This window comes from Cavia porcellus, unplaced genomic scaffold (genome assembly GCF_034190915.1).
Source record: "Cavia porcellus strain 051 isolate PalLab524CR breed Dunkin Hartley unplaced genomic scaffold, mCavPor4.1 scaffold_25, whole genome shotgun sequence".
NCBI lineage: Eukaryota > Metazoa > Chordata > Mammalia > Rodentia > Caviidae > Cavia > Cavia porcellus.
In genome coordinates, this window is record NW_026947508.1 from 16,340,393 (window position 1) to 16,358,524 (window position 18,132).

An 18,132-nucleotide genomic window follows, 5' to 3' on the forward strand; every position below is an offset into this window, starting at 1 on the left:
TGGTTGGTTACACAGGGATAGTGTGGCAAAAGAGATTTCAGGGGTTGTGGCTGGGGGACTTATCCCTCTGTACTGCCTTGGGGATGGAGCCTCAAGGAGGGCACAGTTGAGCACCCAGAGACCCACGTGCATCTGGTGCTCAGTTCCTACCTGACCCCAGCTCATAGCGGAACTCCAGGTGGCCACCAACCATCGCCAGGGACACAAAGTCCTCTACAGGCCCGATTCTCCCCCCGCTGAACAGCAGGATGCCATCCGGCGAGAGGGGCTTGAACTCCACGTCCAGCCGTAGCTCATGGTGTGTGTTGGTGAGGGCAGGGAGCGCCAGGTAAGAGCCAGTGCCCGACATGGATGGGGTGGTCACTGTTACACCTGCGACAAGCACAGCTCAGCCAGGGGTAATTGGAGTCGAGAGGTTCTGGGCAGGACCCAGCTACTCAGTTTCCCCTGCCTGCCCCTCCCCATTTCAGAGGCTTGGTACTGGCCCTGCCTGTCAGGCTGTGAGTACCTCCAGCCTCTAGGGGCTCCCTAGGGGCCTCACATAAAAGATTCAGGCTGGCAGAAGGGTGGACTCGTGATTTAGAGGTCTTCTGGCTTTGGAAAAAATTTGTCACTTGTAGGGTCCATCCGAGTCTGAGTGCCCTGTGAGATCCTGGGAGTCACTCTACTTACCTTCTTCACACCTCACCCCCGAGCGGCCCAGGTGACAGCGGCAGGTGTAGCCTCGACCGTCGGGCCGGTTCACACAGGTGGCATCAGGCCCACAGGCCTCTGGGGGCACAGGGACCAGTAAGGAGGACAGAGAGGTGACTTGGGGGGTTGTGGGGGAGATAAAGACTGCCCATTGCAGATGGCCATTAGGGTCAGGCCAGCCTAGGAGGAGCAAGGTATGGGACAGCCAGGGGTGTGAAGGGTGAGTGTGGGTCTGGTATTACCTACGACCACACCTGGGCAGCAGTGTGGATTCAAGAACTACAGGGTAGAAGGTGGGAAGGTGACAGGGACCCGAGGGGCAGTGCCTGGGCTTGGAAGAGAGCCTGGCTGGCCATGGTGGGGGAGCTCCCAGTCTTCGAGTAAGAGTGATGGATTGTGGCCAGCTACTGCAGGGGGAGTGACACACGAAAGGGCGATACCTAGGGAGACAGTGACCAGCAGCTGGGGACACACCTGGGTGGCAGTGCAGGGCCTGCGAGTGCTCACAGCGGCTCCCAGTGAAGCCAGATGGGCAGATGCACACATAGCTGCTGCTCTCTGAGTCCTGGCACTGGCCACCATTCTGCAAAGCAGCCACCACTGGTCAGGCCAAAGACACCCAGTCTCCATCCCCCTCAGGGCCAGCCACAGCTCAGGAGGCAGGGTGACTGGGCAGGGGGCCACCTGGCATGGTCGGTCACGGCAGGTGGGGCAGTGGGAGATGCCGTGTGCCGTGAGGTTGAGGTCATGGAAGATGATCTCCTCGCCCTGGATGCGCAGCTCCCGGACACAGCCTGGGTGGGGGGAGCAGGTGGGCAGGATGAGCAGGGGCCGGGGGTGCAGGAAGCCTGCCAGCCCCAGCCCACACCCTGCAGCACCCACCCAGCTCAGCCCCAGGGAAGGTGGGAGAGGCTCACCCACAAAGCCACTGCTCAGCCCTGCCTTGGGGATGGCAGCGTAGTCAGGGTAGCCACCCAGATACAGCTCCTCATTCAGGTCCAGGCCCTGGAACTTGCCCTGGGGAGGAGGGTGGAAGGTTAGGAACTCAGACAGGCGGGGAAGGGCTGGAGGGTGCTAGGAACAGGGGACAGGGTTGAGTCTCACCTGGGAGGTCCCATTCACTGGGGCCAGGTTGCCCACAATGAGGGAGCCCTGGGTGAGGCTGCGCAGCAGGGTTACTGTGTGGAACTGGCCCAGGGCCAGCGGTGTGGGGTGGCGGATGGTGGCCATGCCAGAGCCCGCATCAAACCTGCTCCATGGGGCAGGACAGGGACAGAAGAGAATAAATACGGGGGGTGGTAATATAGAGTATGGAGGGGCCCAGCCTGGGTGGCAGGGTGCCAGAGGATGCCACCACGTCCAGTTCCCATCCTTGCCCTGTTTTCCTCCATCAGGTGGACTACCCCAGTGCAACCCCCAGTGCCTCTCCCCAGGCCTTCCCTCCCCGCCCCTTGGTGCTGAAGATCCTGGGCTCCAGGGCGCTGCCACCGGCACCTGGCTTTACTCTCCTCAGCTCCCCTCTCTCTGAGACGACCTTGCTTTCCTTTGTTTATGGCTTAAAGCCCCAGCTGCAGTGCACAGTTACACTGAAGTTGACCTGTTTTTACTTATGTCTATGTTGGTGTCTGTCACGTGGTAACCACGTGTTGAATGAATCCTGGGCCTGCAGCAGTCCCAAGTTTTTGGTACCTCACTCCCCTGCCCAGCCTACCGTGCCATGTCTACACTAGCAGACCGTGTGGTCACCAAGGGTGATGACCACGCCTCCTCCTTCCTCCATACAACTCAGCCCAGAGTAGCGGACACCTGGCTAATGTCCTGTGTCCAGTGTCCTTCCTGCAGAAGAGGAGGCTGAGGGTCTCACCGGAACTCGGGCCTGCCGCCCACGAGGCCAAAGGAGATGAAGTCCGGCTGCCTGCTGGCCAGGTTGGTGGGGCTCCCCGGGCCCCGCTTCTGCCCGTTGTACAGCAGCATCCCTGGGCAGGCACAGTTCAGTGAGGGCCTCCTCTGGCCACAGGCTCCTGTCACTCCCACCCTCTGAACAACCCAGGCTCTTGGGTCTTTCTGCTCTGATCTGGTCCCTCCCTTGGGCACACATCAAATGGCCAAGGGCCTCTCTGATCTCAGGGGCCCTGCTAAGTGCCCTGAGACAGAGACCACGTGGCTCAGTGCACACATCGGGTCTACCTGAAGGAGGCAAGAGAGGTGGAGACTCACCGGAGAAGAGGAGGAGGCCTGGACAGTGAAAGCCAGAGAGCCATGAGATGAGAGAGAGAGAGAGAGAGAGAGAGGAAAGGGTGAATGAGCAGTGGCAGAAGGAGAAGGGGGGAGGGGCAGAGGCCAGGACAGGAAGATGGACACAGGCGCCAGGAAAGGCCAGGTTGCCACCCGAGAGGGATAAGGAGAGCAGACAGGAGAGAGGAAGTGGGAGGCCCTCCAGTCTGCAGCCTTCTGGACAGGGAGGACCAGGGTGCTGGGCAGCATGGGGGCTGCTGGACTCATTCTGGTCCTCTACGAGGCCCCCTGCCCATCCAGCCCCCGGGTCCTCTCTGTGCTGCTCACCATCAGCTGAGTCTGGCCGGAAGGTGATCTTGATCTCAAACTTCCTGTAGGCATCCTTGATGGTAGGCAGCGGCAGGAAGGAATGTGGGGTCTGGGTGAAGTAGGGCACCACTCGCTCTGCCAGCAGAGAGCACCGTTAGGGAGGGCACCAGTGGAGAATGGCAGGCACTGTCAATGCAAGGATGGCCACTGTCCTACCTGGTACCTGCAGATGCACAAAGGCCTTGACTTTGCCCTGCCGGTTGGTGGCAGTGCAGATGTAGGTGCCTGCATCCTGTGGCCGGACTGAGGGCAGCATCAGCATGTTGTTGTCCAGGCGGCTGTCGGGGGGCAGGTCACCATCCAGCTGCAAACACCAGCACTGAGGCCCCGGCCTTGGCCGCACCTCCCACCCGGGCCTGCCACCATCCCTGCCTCGGCTGGATTTCCAAGACTGCATTTGCTCTGTGCCAGGTCCTGGGCCCCTGCCCAGCTTTACCTTGCTCCAGGCGATGTCAGGAGTTGGGTAGCCCGAGGCCATGCAGGGGAAGACGGCAGCTGAACCAGCGGGCACTCGGACTTCTGCGGGGGTGGAGATCTGGGGCAAGGCTGAAAAGGGAGGAGACGTGGGCCATCAGCGGGATCATCGTGGCCACCATGCCCAGCCCGTGCCCTGACTGTAATCCTCAGATATGAATCCTGTCCTTGGAGGCAGGAACTGTGGCCCGAATCACAGACAACAGATCTGTGGCTGCTCATTTCTGGTCACATGGATGGGACCAGGTAGAGTTGGGGTTCAGACACAGGGCTAGCCCCTTGACTCCACAGCCCCAGACCTCTGCAAGACGCCTGGCTGGGGAACTGTACAACCTCCGGGGACCGAGAAGACGGACTAAGGTAGTGCAGGTGGGTAGGTCTGGGGCCAGTCATAGGGTCTGGGATAAAAAGAAACAACTGCCTTCAAAGGAAACAGTGCTTGTGTCCGCCCTCTGCCTGCTGTGCTGGTTCATGTTTGTGCTTATGTTATCCCTCTGCCATCTCACTGAGCTGCAGGTCTGCCCTGGTAAGGGTGGACACACTTGTGAGGACTACAGCCCTGTTTTCCTCTGGATACCCCACAGCATGGCACTGCCCCAGGGAAATACACTGCACTAACTTTTCTTTCAATGCTGGGGATTGAACCCAGGGCCTCGTGCATGCTAGGCAAGTGTTCTGCCTCCGAGCTACAACCCTGGCTCTTTGCATTTCGAAGCAGGGTTGGGCTTAAACTTAAATTTTTGCCTCAGTCTCCCAGTAGCTGGCATTAAAGGCAGAGCACCCACTTTTACCCTTGGCCGCCACCATCTGCTGTAAAACATGACCATAAGTACACATATGGTCCCCAAAATAGCAGAAAGGAAGAAAAATGCAGGCCAATGACGACAAGGCATCATGAGAAGCTCCTGCCTGGGTCCCTGTCCCCCTACAAGGTCCTTGTCAACCTTCACCTTGCACGAGCAGCAGCACGTGGGACTGGGTGGTGCCAGCAGCATTGGTGGCCGTGCAGCGGTACTGTCCGGCGTCAGCCAGCTCCACGTGGGCAATCCTGATGACACTTCCGCTCTGCACAATGCCAGGCCGCAGGCGCCCTCCAACTTTGCTCCATGTCACTTGAGGCTTGGGATCACCCAGTGCCAGGCACTCGAACTCCACAGAATGGCCGACCACCACGGTCTGCACGGAGGTGCGGATGTTGATGAGGACGGAGGGCAAGGCTGGGGGAGGAGGCGGCAGGAAGTCAGCCTGGCCAGGAGGCCGCTGACGCTGGAAAAGGGGAGCCCTGGAGCTCTAGGCTCTCATCCGTCTCATTGCGGATTTTTTTCTTTAACATATCCCAGCCTTTTTTGGTGATACTGGGGACTGAACCCAGGACCTTTGTCCTGAGCTACATCCCCAGTCCTCTTGACTTTGTGAGATAGGATCTTATTAAGTCACTCAATTGTCCAGGCTGGACTTAAACGTGTGGTTCTCCTGCCTCAGCTTTCCATGTGCTGGGATTACAGGTGTGTGCCACCACACCTGTCCCGTGGGGGGCTTTCTGCAGGACATGGTTGGAGCCCTCCACCCTTGTCCCTTCTTATCTTTACTTCTGCTCATAGCAGAGGCCTAAGCTACCCCCCTACCTTGGACAATCAGCCGGGCACTGGCCTGGGCCTGTCCCCAAGGTCCATGCGCCTGGCAAACATATGTCCCTTGGCAGCTCTGGTCTAAATTCTGGAGTCTGTGGAGAAAAAAGAGCAAGATCAGAGAGTGAGTTGGATCGAGAATGCTTTGTCATTGCGAGGGAGTTACTAGCGACACAGGTCAGCACCCAGGGGCAGCTCTCGGCCTCCCATAGTGACCACTGAGGCAGGCAGGCGAGTGGGTGGGCACTGCACTCATTCCAGACAGATACCCAATGCTCTAGAGCTCAAGGTCACAGTTCCAAAGCCACAGAGCCTTTGGTTGTCTTAATGTTCCATGCCCAAGCAAGCGCTGGGTGCGTGTGTCAACCACAGTTCCCTTGCGCTTTACATGGAGGCTCAGGGAGGTCGATTGACCTGCCCGAGGGCTTCACTTCAGGCCTAGCCCCACAGGGGCCATGGACCGAGGTGCCCAGGGCAGTCCTGGGCCCGCCACTCACCGGAGCACCCCGTCTTGCACGCTGTGGCCAGGAGGCAGCTGACCTCCTTCCTTGAACCAACGGAGCTGGGTGCCTCGGTCACTGGGCACCGCACAGTGGAACTCAGCACTGGCCCCGATGCTCTTGGTCTCCAGCTGCGGAGTGACCTGCACGGTGGCCGTGGGTTCTGCCGGGCCATGGGTATCAGGGGGAGAGCCAGAGGGGCCTGCGGAGACATGTGAGGTTCTCTGAGTGCTGTGTTTTGTTCTGTCTTTGAGGCAGGGCTTTTGACTATGTTGCTCATGCTGGTCTCCAACTCCTGGTCTCAAGCAGTCTTCCTGTGGCTGCCTCCTGCATAGCTGGGCCAAGTATGTGACACTGCTCTTGGCTTCTTAGCTCTCCAGTGTCATATTCCTAACACTCTCCCTCCTCAATCCTGGGACTCAGGAAAGTGTCATCCCAATGCTCAGAGGGTGGTTTCTTGGTGGCCTCTTGTTTGCTGCTTGTGTGGCCGATCAACACACGTAAGGGCTTGGTAGCGCCTGGTGCCTTTCGTGGCTCCCAGCTTTGGGGCTGGAGGCATGAGAAGTGGTCCAAGGAGAGACCAGGTGGGAGTAGGGTAAGGCAGTTCTGGCTGTGGTCTAAAAAAAGTAAGTGAATACAGGGCCAAGTGTGTGGTGCACTCAGGAGGATGCTGTGAGTTTGAGGCCAGCCTAGGGCACAAAGTGAGTTCAATGCCAGTGTGAGTCGCATAGTGAGACCCTGTCTCAAAAAGGGTCAGACAATAAAATGAGAATGCAGAGTTGGCTGTATATTTTTTTCTTTTTTTGCAGTACTGGGGATTGAACCCTTGGCATCGAGCTACATCTCTAATCCTTTTTATCTCCAGTCCCCCTTTCATTTTGACACAGGGTCTCACTAAGCTAAATTTAGGACCTTGTGCTTGCCAGGCAGGCACTGTGCCACTCAGCTATATCCCCAGCCCAGCTCATGTACTTTTCTAACTAGCCCATAACAAAACATTTTCTCTCCACTTCACAGATGAAGAGACTGAGTCTTGAGGTGAAAAGACTTGGCCAACATTGCATAATTGGGTCAGAGTTCAGGCTGTTGACCAGTGGGTTTCATGTTTTGCTGCTTCTAGAATTTCAAGAACTCTTTGCAGGCAGCCGTAGAGATGCTAGATTCTTCAGCGATGTGCTTAAGACACGGGGCATGCATGGTAGAAGTGAGCCTGTCACCCATTTATTATCGTGCCTGGCAAGCATTCACCCTGCCCATCTCGAGTCCTGTGCAGGCCAAGCCCAGGCTGCTGGGATGAGAGTCCAGGCCTGCCTGGGCGTCCTGGTGACTGCCAGGTGAGGCAGGCCGGGTGTTTACATAGCACCCTCCTCTGGCAGTGCATGGTCAGTACCCAAGGGCAGGAAGCAGTAAAGAGAGCGGAAGGGGCTGGGAACACCAGTCAAGCTTCTTCCCGGGAAGGAGACCCGGGGAGGGTCTCAGACAACAGGGAGAGGGGTGGCATTTTCAGTGAGGCAATGAGGCTCCTGCAAATGCGGGTCCCCAAGTGCCCATGACTGGGTCACCAAAGAGCCTGGAGGAAAGCTGACCCCTCTGCCCACACTGAGCTCCGGCCACTTACCTTGGACCTGCACCTGGGCGAAGGCCTCAGCTGAGCCCACCTTGTTGGTGACCTGGCAGCGGTAGCGGCCAGAGTCCTCAGGGCCGGTGGGCTCCAGGTGCAGCAGCTGGTTCCTGGTGGTCGTCCTTTGTGGAAGGCTGTTGCCCACCCGGCTCCACTGGAAGGTGAGCGGGTGTGTACCGTGAGCCAAGCACTGCAGCTGAACCGGCTCCCCGGCTCGTACTGACGCGTGCTCTGGAACTATGGTGGCATACGGCGGGCCTGGGGTGGGGGACACAGATGTCAGGGTGGGTGAGGACGGAGGTCAGGATGCAGTGGGTAGCTGGACCTCCATGCAGGGCAGAGAGGGAAGCCCAAGAAGAGGGGATGAGTGCCTTACTCTCCACGTGCAGGGCGATGGTGGCTTCAGCATGCCCTATGGAGCTGGTGGCATTACAGATGTACTGGCCTGAGTCCTGCTGGGCTACTCTGGGGATGATCAGCGTGTCACCTTCCTGTCGGTGCTGCCAGGGCAGTGGGGAACGCAGCTTGGACCAGTGGATGGTGGGCGGGGGGTTGCCTGTGGGATACAGCAGATGATACGCTGGGCACAAGGCTGCCTTGGGGTGGGGACGGCAGGAAGGACCCTGGGTGACCTGTCTCTCCAGGGGGGCTACTAAGTGGGTGGTTTCTGGGCATGACATCCTCAGATACTGTGTCTATAATCCAGGCCCAGGGCACCACAGCTCTGGCAGCCTGTGGCCCGCCCCTGGCCACACCTGTGGCTGAGCAGCGCAGTGTGGCCGTGTGTCCAGCCTCCACGGTCAGCTCGGCTTCTTCGACTTGGACTTGGGGGGCTCCTGGGGCCACAGTGCCAGTGTCTACAGTCACTTCCACCTGCTTCTGTGCTGTGCCCAGGGCATTCTGGGCCAGGCACACATAGGTGCCTGCATCGGACGGTTTAGCTGACGAAATCTGGAAGCAAGTGAAAAGGGGCTTGTTATGTGGGTGCTGGGCCAAGGCCTTTGATGCCACCCTGCCCTTTGTTTTTGGCTCTCCCCAGGGCCACCTTCGTGACATCCCAGCAACCGTGCATCCGTCCACTTGGCCATCAAGCCGCCTCCCATTCCTCTACCTCCCACCCATTTGTCCCTGTGCCCACTCTTCTGTTTTCCTCTCATCTTCCATGCTCTCTCCTATCTTTTAATCTACTCATTTTCTACCTGTCCCATCCCTCCTTTCCACTCTCCATCCACTAATCCTCCATCCGTGACTGCCTCTTCCAGGTGCCTGCTCGAGGCGAGGTCCTGGCCAGGTAGACACGGAGGAGGAAGGGTCGGACCTCACCTTCAGCACTGCATGGCTGTTCAGGTGCCCGTATGTCCGTGGCTCCAACCTGGCGGGGGTGCCCAGCCGTGTCCAGCGGACAGAAGAGCGGGGCTCCCCAGGACTGACGCACTCCAGGGCGATGTCCTTTCCGGCTTTCACCTGCACGGGACCCTCCGGGAGCACGGACACCGTAGGAGGCCCTGACCAAAAGAACAGCAATGACTGAGTCACCGGCAGGTTTTTTATTGATGTGATGTGCACGTCAGCCCTCAGCTGAGCCACGGGGACCTGAGGCTCAGAGATAAGAATGCCCAGGACGGAGGCAGAGGCAAGAGGTGAACTGAGCTGGGAATCAGGGCTAGAAATGAGAAGGCAGAGCTACGGGGTCGACCTCTCCTCACCGTGCACGTTGAGGGTCACGACACTCTGGGCCACGCCGTAGGCGTTGGAGGCCACGCAGCGGTAGGCCCCGTGGTTGGCTGGCTGGGTGCCCACGATGGTGATGATGGAGCCGTTGGGGCTGACATGGACGTTGTCTGGGGTTGCATTAGGAAGAGGAGGTCAATGAGGGTCGACCTGGCCCTTCTCCTGCTTGGGTGACATCAGCTGGGGCCCCTCTGTCCTGTGGCCCTGACTCTTCAGGCCCGGGCACATGACACCGAGTCAGAGATAGCAGAAGAGTCCTTGGAGACTCTTGAACCCAGCCTCCTAGGCAAGTAGGTGGATTTGTGCCTTGCCCAGCGCCCCGTGTAAGCCCAGTCCTTGCCAGCTGGCTGCTCACCCTCCAGTTCCTGGTTGCGGGTCTTCCACTCCAGGCTGATGGGCAGCGCACCCTCGTGGATGAGGCACCTGAAGCTGGCGTCCTGGCCCGGCCGCACTGTGCTGCTGGGCGGGTCAATGGAGATGACGGGACTGCGCAGGCCTGGGTAGCGAGGGGAGAGAGCCCCGCTCAGGCCCTCAGTTGGTGCAACTGGCTCCCCAGGGAGGCCCTGCCTGCGCTTTAGGGTCTTTGTATCCACTCTTCACCCTAGGGGCCCCCCACACTCACGGTAGGAAGAGCCAGGGCCAGGAGTGACTGTGACTGCGAAGGAGGCCTCCTGCTCTGAGCCTGAGCCATCAGCCACGCGGCACATGTACTCTCCAGAGTCAGCAGGGGACACGTGGTAGAGCCGCAGTCGGGAGCCATGGGTCTGTGAGGGAGGAGGGAAGCATTCAGGCCAGGGCACCCGAGACAAGGCAAGTCCCCAGCGTGGCTATGCTGATATCAGTGTTTTTTCAGGGGTTCTGGTGTAGGATCAAGAAGTCGCTTCATTAACAGATCCCAAAAGTCCAATGGGCTAACTTTAGAGAAGGAGAAACTGAGGCTCAAGAGTCTGCAGCAGAGCTGGGAGAAAAGCCTGACAGGTTTCTTGTCCTTGCAGTCCTCCCATGGACTGCAGTCTCTGGGGTCTGGGGGCAGAAGACGATTGCAGGATGGACCTTGCCTGCCTTGGGATTCTCCCTACCTGGTGCCGGGCGGGCAGGCTGCCGCCACGCTTGTGCCATGTGACCTGGGCGTGGGCCTGCCCGGGAACCACGCAGTTCAGGTCCAGAGTCTGCCCTTCAGCCACGTGGGAGGAGGAGGCCTCGATGTACATGGACTGGGCCAGTCCTGGGGCTGTGCATAAGGGGAAGGTAAGAGGCCAGCTCCTGCGGCAAAGGCAGGGCCCCACAGCCATGTCATGAAGCTGACTGGTCCTGCTGGAGGTGCCGGACTGACATGCTGAGTTGCATGGGCCCAGGGAAGGGCACAAACATGGGCTGAGCTCCCACTGGCAAGAGGGGAGGAGCTGGAGGGTTGTGAGGGCCTAAGGACCCAGAAGCCACCAATCAAAGCTCTGCCCGTCAAACCTGAAAAGACCTGGTCTTTCTTTAATGCTCAATCATAGCACCCTCCTGCCACAGGAGGCAGGGAAGAGCCAGGCCAGCCGGGCCCCAGCCTGTACCTAACATCACCCCTACCTAGTTCCTTGCCACTCACCAGGGATGGGGCCTGGGCTGGAGGCCTCAATCGTGACCAGGACGGAAGCCTCCAGGGTGCCCGAGCTGCCGGCCACTTGGCACGAGTACTCGCCAGAGTCAGCTGGGGACACGTGGTTCAGCCTCAGCAGGGTGCCATGGACCTGGGCAAGGTGGGTGAGGGTTGGGAGGAGGCTCCAGGAGGCTGCAATTTAGGTCCTCAGATGCCCACATTCCCTGGTACCCATCCCCCTGCTGCTGTGAAGCTCAGCAGGCTGCATCCTGTCCAAAGTGAACCCTTTTGACATTAGATAGCACGAAGTGTGTGGTTAATATGACATTCGTGACCACAGGGAGAAGTCGAGGGTCTTAATTAAGTAGGCTCCTTTTCTCCTTTGCAGTAAGATGCTGTGGGGCTGCTGGTGGTGTTGTACACAGCCTATGCTCAACCTATGACCCCAGTGATCTGTTCCCCAAATCCCCCATCTGGGACACCTTCCCATGGGGCTGGACTCAGGAAGCATGGCTGCCAAGCAGGAGGGGTACATCCTGCTTCTTCCAGGACATACCCATACCTGGTGCCGGGCGGGCAAGCTGCCCCCGCGCCTGTGCCATGTGACCTGGGCATGAGCCTGCCCAGGCACCACGCAGTTCAGGTCTAGGGTCTGTCCTTCGGCCACTCGAGAGGAGGATGTCTCTATGCGGATGGGTGGGGCTCCACCTGCACCTGGGGTAGAGCAAGGGGTCAGTGAGCAGGCACCCTAGACCCGGGTGTCCAGCCTCTGCCTCGGGAGCCCGGATGTGCAGGAGGCCACCAGGGAGTGGCTTCTATCCATTCCCCATGTGCTACTTGGGCCTGGGGCAGCTGGGCCAGCCTGGAGGTAGAGGGCCCTCTATTGGTTGCTAACATTCCCTAAGCTCCAGCAGCTCACGGCTAAGAATTCAGCTTCTGGGGTCTCAGTGTCTGAGTTGGAATCCTATACTGGACATTTATTAAGGACATGACTTGGAAAACAATGTCACCTCCTTGTGGTTCAGTTTCCCCAACTATAAGAACAATTATATCTACCTGGAAGGGCTTCTGTAAGGGTGAAATGAGTTATGCATGAATACGTGTTAATGGCAGAGCATTTATGCCATTAACTGCTGTACATTTTCTTTCAGTTGATTCACTGTAAAAAGCACAAGGTACTGGGGCTGGGGATTCTAGCTCAGCAGCATAAGCGCCTGCCTGGCAAGCACAAGGTCATGAGTTCGATCACTAGTACCAAAAAGAAGCAAAAAACAAAGAACAAGGCATTATAGGCAGTGACTTCCATGAAATCCTGGCAGGTTCTTGTTTTTTCTCCTCCTTTAATCCACCTTTAGGTTCAGTGGAGATATTTCCTGGGGCACCACCTAAAGTCACCTGGCAATTCCTGTGAGACACAGGTGCAGGCGTCAGGGAACTTGCTGCTGGCTCCACAGATAATACAGGCAGGGCAAGAGCTCCACCGTATTCCTGTACTGTCAGCTGAGGACGGGGACATGTGGCAAGAGGGAGTCATTGTGCGCTATCTCTGAGGGGACACGGTGCTGGCACCCAAGTCAGCAGATGCCTGACTCGGGCCCTTAAGAGGACAGGAACCACTGCCTTGGCTGGGCCCCTTTTTCTGGGATGCAAGGGTGGGCAGGGGGCAAATCAGGGATTAGAGGGGCAGCTGACTCTGGGTGCCAAAGAGCATTTCCTTCGCCCAGCTCTGCCTGCTGCTGCCCTCTCCCTCCAGTCCCCCAGCCCTGCACAGGACACTCACCAGGGACGTGGACAGTGCTAGAGCCAGAGGCCTCGATGGTGACCAGGACGGAGGCCTCCTGGTGACCAGAGCTAACTGGCACGCGACACACGTACTCGCCCGAGTCAGCTGGTGACACCTGGTACAGCCGCAACCTGGAACCATGGGCCTGGGTAGAGCAGGATGGGGAGACAGGGCGCAGAGTCAGTGCCAATCTGGACCTCGCAGGCTTGGGGCCGGGCTCTGACCCCTGACATAGGCCGGCAGGCACTCCTCCAGGCTCCCAGGCCTCCACTCCCATCGCCCATACCTGGTGCCGGGCGGGCAGGCTGCCCCCGCGCTTGTGCCATGTAACCTGGGCGTGCGGCTGCCCGGGCACCACGCAGTTCAGATCCAGGGTCTGCCCTTCGGCTACGTGTGAAGACGATGATTCAATTCTGATGGGCCCAGCACTGCTGGGGGCTGGGAACACAGAGCAGCAGGTCAGGGCTCAGCCACAGGAAGATATGGGAGAAGAGTGGGGGGATCCTCAGCCACAGAAACCGGGCACCGGGGTCAGTCACAGCTAACGCTGACTAAGCACTCAGTGTTGAAAGCACCTTACACGGTTCACTCACTTAACTCTCACAAATCTACACACTTTCTATGGGGAAGAGCTGGCCTTTTTTTCTGCACTTCCAAGATAATGACAGGAGCCACGTGTGGCAATGGAGCACTTGACAGGTTGGAAATGGAACATTTTATTTATTTATTTAATTTTCTTTGCTCAAGACAGATCTTGCTATGTAGTTTAGGCTGGTCTTAAATTCACTATGTAGCCCAGGCTGGCCTTGAACTTGTGGGGATCCTCCTGCTTCAGCCTTCCTAGTGCTGGAATTATAGGCATGCACCACCATGCTTGGTGGAAATGGAGTTTTAAATTTTGTTTTTTAACTCCTACACCTGGCTAATGACACTATATGAGACAGTATAGCTCTATGAAGACAGAATAATTAATGTCCCTATTTACTGATGCAGAGAATGAGGCCAAGAGGCCAGAGTAACCGGCCCTGTCTACTCTGGAGGTGCAGAGCCCTACTGGGTCTCCCCGCCCCTCTCCTGGGACAAGGGTCTTCCTCAGACTCACCGGAGGGGCTGCTGGTGCTGGGAGTGACGGAGACCGTGATGGAGGCCTCCTGGGCGTCGATGTTGTTGTTGGCCCGACACACGTACTCTCCGGAGTCAGCCACGGACAGCTGGTGCAGTCGCAGGCGGGAGCCGTGGACCTGGGGAACGGGGAGGAGAGGGAGGGAGCTGAGGGCCACCGGGTCCCCATGGCTGGGACACACTGAGTCCAGAATGCCTGAGTGTCCTGGGTGTGAGGAGCCCTGGGAAGTCCCTGGAGACTCACCACCCAGGACCACAGGGTCCCCACAGCCACGGTGCCCGTCTGTACCTGGTGTCTGGCGGGCAGTCTGCCCCCGCGCTTATACCACATGATGGTGGCCTGGGTCTGCCCAGCAAGCACACAGTTCAGATCCAACGTCTGCCCTTCCACCACTGTGGGGGACGAGGACTCGATCCTGATTGCGGGGGAGACGCTGGGCACTGGGGACGGCAACAGACAGTGCAGGCAAAGTCAGGCCACGGCTACGGCACCAGGCACCCACCTGCCCAGACCCCCGTCCGCGCCCTCTCACCTTGGGAGGAGCTGCTGCCCTGGATGGTGACAATGAGTGAGGTCTCCCGCGAACCAGCGCCGTTACTGACGTGACACACATACTCGCCGGAGTCTGCTGGGGTCACCTGCGGGATCCGCAGCCGGGAGCCCACGATCTGGAAGAAGCAGGTGGCGGTGGGCATGTCTGAGGCTGGGTTGACGCTGCCGCTGACCCCTGACTCTGGAAGCTGCTCCCCTCCCCTGGTGCTGGAGACCCTGCAGCCTTCCTGAGGCCCCTGGCAGGGCAGGTGAGGTGGCCCAGCTCTGGCCTGCACTGTTCTTCCCTGTCAGCCCTGCAGAAACCCTGAGAGGCCCTCCCTAGGGTGCCTGGGAGGACACTCATGTTGTCATTCAGAATGTCTGCCCCTCTCTGTAGCGGTACCTGGAACTGAACCCAGAGCCTTCGCAGTGAGCTACATACCCAAATCAGTTTTTTCTTTTTTGTACTGGGGATCAAACTCCCAACCTTGTGCCTGCCAGAGAGGTGCTGTGCTGCCCAGGCTTTTTGAATTTACTTTTTTTGTCTTTTTGAGACACAGTCTCACAATGAAATTCAGGCTGGCCTTTTACCCTAATCTCCTAAGAGGCTGAGATTATATGCTTGGGATACCATGCCTGGCCAGGCCCCAGTCTTATTCCACTGGGAATCAATATGTCGAAGCATTTCAGGGCTATTTACTGAGTTAGTGAATCTACTAGGTCAGTAGAACATAGGTCTATATCATCAGCACTAATCCAGGTCTATCCATGAAGATGCTTGGTGTTTGCTGAATGGATGAATGAGCACAGAGCAAGGTGCTAAGAGCCTCTGTAACTTCTCTAAGAGCCGGAGTCTTCCCTGACCACCGATCGTACCTGGTGCCGACTGGGTAAGCTGCCTCCACGCTTGTACCAGGTGATGGTGTGTGGGGCGTGGCTGGCCACCAGGCAGTTGAGGTCCAGGGTGTGCCCATTGGCCAGGGAGGCTGAAGAGGACTCGATGCGGATGGGGTACACCACACTCTGGGCTGGGAGGGTGAGAGAAGGCGGGGTGTCAGCATGGCCTGGGTGCCCCTAGCCACTCTCACCACCTGCCTTGATCCCTGAGACACTCACACTGGGAGGGGCTGAGGCGCTGCTGGATGTTGACAAGGACTGAGGTTTCCTGGGTACCGGAGTCACTGGTCACACGGCACACATACTCCCCGGAGTCCGCGGGGGTCACCTGAGGCAGCCGAAGCCTGGAGCCATGCACCTGTACAGGGTGGCAGGCTCAGAGCCAGGCCAGGTTACTGTGCCTGCCTGGCCCCTCCCAGCCCTGCCAGCCAGAACTTGATGGGAGCTCTTCCAGGAAGAAGAGCCCTTCATGCTTTCAAATTCCTCATCGGAGAGTTAGGACAGGACCCAGGGTGCCGCCTCATCCATGCCAGGATCTCTGAGACTTCCGCACACCGGGGAAAAGGTGAGCAACAGCATTTGCTGCCATGCAAAGGGTAGGGGAAGCAGGCAGTGTGAACCCATTTGACAGATGCAGACATTAAAGGACTGTGAAATTAAGCAACTGACTTAAGGTCACACAGTCAGCAAGAGGTAGTGTCTAAATGTGAATATGCCTGAATTCAAAGCCTATGCTCACTTTCTCCCCTCTCTCCTTTCTTCTTTTTTGGGGGGTTGGGGGTTGAAGCAGGCTTTTGTTTTTTGACATAGAATTTCACTATGTAGTTTAGCCTGGCCTGGAACTCAGGGAAATCCTCCTGCCTCAGCCTCCGGGATCCTGGGATTACAGGTGTGTGTCTCCATGCCCTGCTGAACCTAGGGCTTTGCACATGCTACATTAGTACCAACAACTCAGTGACCCCCAGCTCAAGCCTGTGCTGTTACAAGGGTCTTCAAGGCTCCTGTCTTATTCTCCACATCCTACCTGGTGCTGTGCGGGCAGGCTGCCCCCGCGCTTGTGCCAGGTGATCTGGGCATGGGCCTGACCTTGCACCATGCAGTTCAGGTCCAGGGTCTGCCCTTCAGCCAAGTGGGAGGAAGATGACTCGATCCGGACTGGGGGGGTGACCCCGAGTGCTGTCAATAGACGCAAAGGGTTGGTTGGCAGGGGGTGAGAAGAAATGGGTGTGCGGGGAGATGGGGCTACTGGGCTCAAGGGCGGTGCAGACGGAGGCTTGGCTCATGGTTGGAGCGGGGACCTCTGGATGGCCCAGTCCTCCCCAGTGCTACTCACCCGGCACAGAGCCAGCGGGCTCAATGGAAACCAACACAGATGTCTCCAGCGGCACGGGGCTGCCCACCACCCGGCACACGTACTCCCCTGAGTCAGCAGGGGACACCTGGTGCAGCCTCAGCAGTGAGCCATGGGTCTGCAGGTGCAGGGGTGAGGTAAGGAGGTGCCTTGCCCTAAACTGTGACCTGCAGCCTGCAGCGATCTCTAAGCCCAGGGCTGTTTCTCTGTCTGCCTGGTGAGGGAAGTGGGCTGCACCTCAGGAGTAGGGGTACACATGAGGCTCGGAAAATGGGACACCCACTAATGCCACACAGCATCAGTGCTGGGCACACACTTCAACGCTGAGTCAAGAGGCATCTTGCATAGTGGCTACTCTAAATGGGTGCCCCTCCCACTTCCTACGTTAAACAGTGGTAGCTCCTGGGATCAGTGGTATCCTACACGGCATACCATAACCACAGCTAAGGGCACTATGATAACTCTAAGAGCTCAGGGCTTGAGCTCAGAGAGCTCTGTCAATAAGTTTAACTTGATTCCGAAGACAGTGCTGGGCTAAGTAACTTGCCTGTGGTCACAGCTGATGAGTGATGGGGCCTGGAGTCATACCAGGCTGGTGGCCTGTACCCAGGCTCTCACCACGTACCATGTGGTTGTGCAAAGGCCTTCCTTGTCTCAGACAGGCCCTCTGCCCCCACCCAGGGACCACCTCCCCCAGGCTCTCTCCATTCCCCAGCTCATTTACCTGATGCCGGGCAGGCAGGCTGCCTCCGCGCTTGTGCCACGTGACCTGGGCATGTGCCTGCCCGGGCACCACGCAGTTCAGGTCCAGGGTCTGCCCTTCAGCCACGTGGGAGGAGGAAGACTCGATGCGGATGGGCTGTGTGCTGCCCGGAGCTGGGGGAAGAGGTCCTGGTCACCCTGGTTCTCTCTAAAGCAGCCCAGCCTCTTCTTCTGCACCCCATTCTGCCTGTTGGCCCCCACTCACGGTAGGCAAAGCTGGCCCCCTGAACCCTGGTCACTGTGACCATAATGGAGGCCTCCACACCATCACTGGCCCGGCAGACATATTCTCCAGCGTCCACTGGAGAGACTTGGAAGATGTATAGGTGGGAGCCTCGTACCTGGACAGTAGGGACAGAGGTGTGAGAGATTGTCCTGGATCCGAGCAGATGCCCAACCCCTGTCCCCTGGTCTGGGAACTGCCAACCCCCCCAGATGGGGAGCTGGGAGCCCACAACCCACCATCCACAGCTCCCACCCATTTTTCCAGGCATGAGTACCTGGTGCCGGGCGGGCAGGCTGCCCCCACGCTTGTACCATGTGACCTGGGCATGGGTCTGCCCCGCCACCACGCAGTTGAGATCCAGGGTCTGTCCTTCAGCCACCGTGGGGGATGAGGACTCGATCCTGACAGGTGGGATGGGTGCTGGGGCTGTGGACACAGGGCTGAGGGTAGCAGATGCTCCTGGAAGAGCTGGCAGGGACCACCCACCGGAGGCAGGCTCTGCCTTGAGATCTGCCCAGTAACCCAATGGAGGGCCAAGGCAGGGCTCAAGGAGAGGAGAGGAAGGGGACAGGGGCAGAATCCAGAGCGGGATGTGGCCAAGAAAGCGTGGCAGAGCACACAGG

At 58.4% G+C, this 18,132-nt stretch overlaps 1 protein-coding gene across 3 annotated transcripts in view; it reads right to left on the reverse strand.

Moving 5' to 3' along the window:
- Hspg2 (heparan sulfate proteoglycan 2) overlaps positions 1 to 18,132 on the reverse strand; it is a 96,815-nt gene that overhangs the window by 5,550 nt on the left and 73,133 nt on the right. For 2 of the 3 annotated variants that reach the window (XM_063235712.1, XM_013153872.2), the window contains exons 53-87: positions 17,784 to 17,935; positions 17,489 to 17,624; positions 17,246 to 17,397; positions 16,504 to 16,639; positions 16,195 to 16,346; positions 15,390 to 15,528; positions 15,150 to 15,301; positions 14,275 to 14,410; positions 14,031 to 14,182; positions 13,722 to 13,860; positions 12,906 to 13,057; positions 12,617 to 12,764; positions 11,399 to 11,550; positions 10,846 to 10,987; positions 10,331 to 10,482; positions 9,874 to 10,015; positions 9,607 to 9,747; positions 9,227 to 9,361; positions 8,844 to 9,025; positions 8,276 to 8,471; positions 7,897 to 8,076; positions 7,518 to 7,778; positions 5,897 to 6,101; positions 5,397 to 5,494; positions 4,722 to 4,988; positions 3,734 to 3,843; positions 3,454 to 3,601; positions 3,256 to 3,372; positions 2,558 to 2,669; positions 1,798 to 1,942; positions 1,611 to 1,710; positions 1,378 to 1,487; positions 1,168 to 1,276; positions 673 to 771; positions 151 to 372 (exon numbers count right to left, since the gene is read on the reverse strand). In XM_063235712.1, coding sequence (XP_063091782.1) covers positions 151 to 372; positions 673 to 771; positions 1,168 to 1,276; positions 1,378 to 1,487; positions 1,611 to 1,710; positions 1,798 to 1,942; positions 2,558 to 2,669; positions 3,256 to 3,372; positions 3,454 to 3,601; positions 3,734 to 3,843; positions 4,722 to 4,988; positions 5,397 to 5,494; positions 5,897 to 6,101; positions 7,518 to 7,778; positions 7,897 to 8,076; positions 8,276 to 8,471; positions 8,844 to 9,025; positions 9,227 to 9,361; positions 9,607 to 9,747; positions 9,874 to 10,015; positions 10,331 to 10,482; positions 10,846 to 10,987; positions 11,399 to 11,550; positions 12,617 to 12,764; positions 12,906 to 13,057; positions 13,722 to 13,860; positions 14,031 to 14,182; positions 14,275 to 14,410; positions 15,150 to 15,301; positions 15,390 to 15,528; positions 16,195 to 16,346; positions 16,504 to 16,639; positions 17,246 to 17,397; positions 17,489 to 17,624; positions 17,784 to 17,935 — 5,271 coding nt within the window. Of the gene's footprint in view, positions 1 to 150; positions 373 to 672; positions 772 to 1,167; positions 1,277 to 1,377; positions 1,488 to 1,610; positions 1,711 to 1,797; positions 1,943 to 2,557; positions 2,670 to 2,910; positions 2,929 to 3,255; positions 3,373 to 3,453; positions 3,602 to 3,733; positions 3,844 to 4,721; positions 4,989 to 5,396; positions 5,495 to 5,896; positions 6,102 to 7,517; positions 7,779 to 7,896; positions 8,077 to 8,275; positions 8,472 to 8,843; positions 9,026 to 9,226; positions 9,362 to 9,606; positions 9,748 to 9,873; positions 10,016 to 10,330; positions 10,483 to 10,845; positions 10,988 to 11,398; positions 11,551 to 12,616; positions 12,765 to 12,905; positions 13,058 to 13,721; positions 13,861 to 14,030; positions 14,183 to 14,274; positions 14,411 to 15,149; positions 15,302 to 15,389; positions 15,529 to 16,194; positions 16,347 to 16,503; positions 16,640 to 17,245; positions 17,398 to 17,488; positions 17,625 to 17,783; positions 17,936 to 18,132 lie in introns of all 3 variants that reach the window. The other variant, XM_013153871.2, reaches the window with a different exon arrangement.